At 37.9% G+C, this 2,588-nt stretch overlaps 1 protein-coding gene across 1 annotated transcript; it reads right to left on the bottom strand.

Annotated features, from left to right (window-relative positions):
• Window positions 1-844: 844 nt before the first annotated feature.
• Window positions 845-2,007, bottom strand: LOC148213055 (secreted RxLR effector protein 161-like). Its single transcript, XM_088120090.1, has 2 exons — window positions 1,906-2,007; window positions 845-1,234 (listed from the first exon to the last, which is right to left on the bottom strand). The coding sequence occupies exons 1-2, from the start codon at window positions 2,005-2,007 to the stop codon at window positions 845-847; spliced, it is 492 nt and encodes a 163-aa protein (XP_087976216.1).
• Window positions 2,008-2,588: the final 581 nt, after the last annotated feature.

The following is a 2,588-nucleotide window of genomic DNA, read 5'->3' as shown; positions in this document are numbered from 1 at the left end:
GGGCCAGTGAGAGGATGGGGCCCCTTGTTCAAGACCCGGGATCAGCCCTTAAGGGAACAACCTCTCTACTATCCCTAAATCGGGTAAGAGTGAATTCTGTCTTGCTAATTCAATGTCCCCAGCTATCTACCTAGTCTTATCCCTAAAATGGGAGGCATATTGAGCAGCGCTGATGAACTTACTCTCACCTATGCAGATTAAGGGAGAATCCTGAATAAATAGAAGTTCATAGACGGCTCAGAATTTAGATCAAGTTATCTAGGTAATCGATAAACGAAATTAATCAGTGTTATTCGTAAATGGTGTTAATACGTAACAGTGATTATTTCAGGGTTAGTCTTACACAATCTCATTGTGTTGAACACCCCCGCTCACATGTTTCTACATGAACGAATCAGGATCACTTCGTTTATGACACCTTACAACATTTATAACAATCATAAAGTGGTCCGTATTCAATAGTGTCTCCATGAAAAGTACCCAACTTGATCCATGTACCATAGACTATTCGGGCTATTTGCTTGAACTTGATCCAGTTTATGTCTCTACATAAAGTTCAAGTACTCATTATAATAGTCAAGAGTTTGTAGTTTATTGGATTTAGAGTTATTAAAAAACAAATTCACTTTCATTTAACAACACTTGTCTGAATAAGCTCACATTAATGTTAACTGTTTACAAACTACTAGTTCTAGGACAAAATACCCAACAAACTCCCACTTGGACTAAAACTCGTAATGGGTTTGCAACATGGTTGAGTTAAGTGAGAGAAATGTAAATACAATAAACTAGGGCATTTCATACCCAATTGTGGAGTCGGCATGCAACTCTGCTTTATACTTCTCTATACTACTGCTCCTTCATTAAGAGTGAACACTGATCTCGAAGTAGATCTCCTTGAGTCTATATCAGTCTGAAGATCGAAGTTAGTGTATCCAGTAAGGATCAGATCCTTATTTCCATACACGACATAGTTCCTTGTTCTCCTAAGATACTTAAGGATATTCTTAATGGTAGTCCAATGTGCATAACTGGGATTGGACTGATACTTACTGACTATCCCTACTGCAAAGCATATGTCTGGTCGGGTACATAGCATTGCATACATCAAACCCCCGACTGCTGATGCATAGGGAACACATCTCATATCCTCAATTTCTTGAGGTGTCTTAGGACATTGTTCCTTCGACAGATGTATTCCATATCTGAAAGGTAGAAAACCTCTCTTGGAATCCTGCATCTTATACTTAGACAACACTTTGTCTATATAAGATGTTTGAGACATAGCTAGCGTTCTATTCTTTCGGTTCCGAATTATTTGGATACCTAGAACATGTCGTGCCTCTCCAAGATCTTTCCTTTGAAATTGGATTGCTACCCAATTTTTTATGTCAGTTAAATATCCTATATTATTCCCAATAAGTAGGATGTCATCTACATACAGAACAAGAAATGCTACCATGGAGTTGATGATCCTTTCGTAAACACAAGGTTCATCAATATTTTGTCAAAACCGTAAGATTTGACCACAGCGTGAAATCTCATGTTCCAGGTTCTAGATGCTTGTTTTAACCCATAAATGGATTTTTTAAGTTTGCAAACTTTTTGCTCATGACCCTGTTCCACGAACCCTTCTGGTTGGACCATATAGATACTTTCGTTAAGATTACCATTCAGAAAAGCAGTTTTGACATCCATTTTCCAAATTTCATAATCATAAAAAGTGGCAATGGATAAAAGTATCCTAATAGATTTAATCATAGCAACTAGTGAAAAGGTTTCTTCATAATCTATCCCCTCCACCTGGGTGTAACCCTTTGCTACTAATCGGGCTTTATAGGTTTGTACCTTTCCCGAATGGTCTCTTTTACACTTATATATCCATTTGCAACCGATAGGTCTTACCTCATCTGGTTTGTCTACAAGCTCCCAGATTGAATTGAAGTACATAGACTCCATTTTGAGGCCAATGGCTTTGATCCACTGATCTCGATCAACATCATACATTGCCCTTTTATAGGTTCATGGATCCTCTAATCCATCATCAGGTATGGTGACTTCGGTTTCAATTAAACCCATATAGCAGTCAGGCTGTCTCACAACTCTGCCACTACGTCGAGGCTCTCTCATCTCTTTAGAAGGATGTGATAAGTGTTATAAAATCACTTAGACTTTTAAAATTTATAAAAAAGATAAACTTGCATGCTTAGCTAGGGTTAACCGGTGCAGAGCAATTCGTTCCGTTTAATAGTTAAAATAGAGCGATAACTTGTAAAACAAAAGTTGTTTACTCACCCGATGAGATCTTGTCTAAGGTTGGGGATACATAAGTTGACGGCTTACAGAACACCTCCTACCTGGAGATCAAACCGGCGTCTGAATCAATAACCAGTATAAGAGTTATACTCGAGAAAATCACCTACGTTTAGGTTGTATATAATTAGCCGGTATATAGCCTAGTAATTACCCAATTTTTACAATAGAACACTTTAATGGGAGATTAATAGTGTATTAGATACATTATTTCTAGATCTCACATCCCTAAGAGTTCACACCGTGAGATTCATGCTCGGCTTCGAGTTGCTATT

Source organism: Momordica charantia, assembly GCF_013281855.1.
Source record: "Momordica charantia cultivar OHB3-1 chromosome 1 unlocalized genomic scaffold, Mcharantia_2.0 BLBB01000001.1, whole genome shotgun sequence".
Taxonomy (NCBI): domain Eukaryota; kingdom Viridiplantae; phylum Streptophyta; class Magnoliopsida; order Cucurbitales; family Cucurbitaceae; genus Momordica; species Momordica charantia.
This window is presented reverse-complemented; position numbering and strand designations above follow the sequence as displayed.

Coding starts and splice junctions, on each gene's coding strand:
- LOC148213055 (XM_088120090.1), bottom strand. CDS start 2,007: ATGTATGATGTTGATCGAGATCAGTGGATCAAAGCCATTGGCCTCAAA. Junction 1,235..1,905: donor TTGTAGACAAACCAGATGAG/GTAAGACCTATC, acceptor TATAAGATGCAG/GATTCCAAGAGAGGTTTTCT.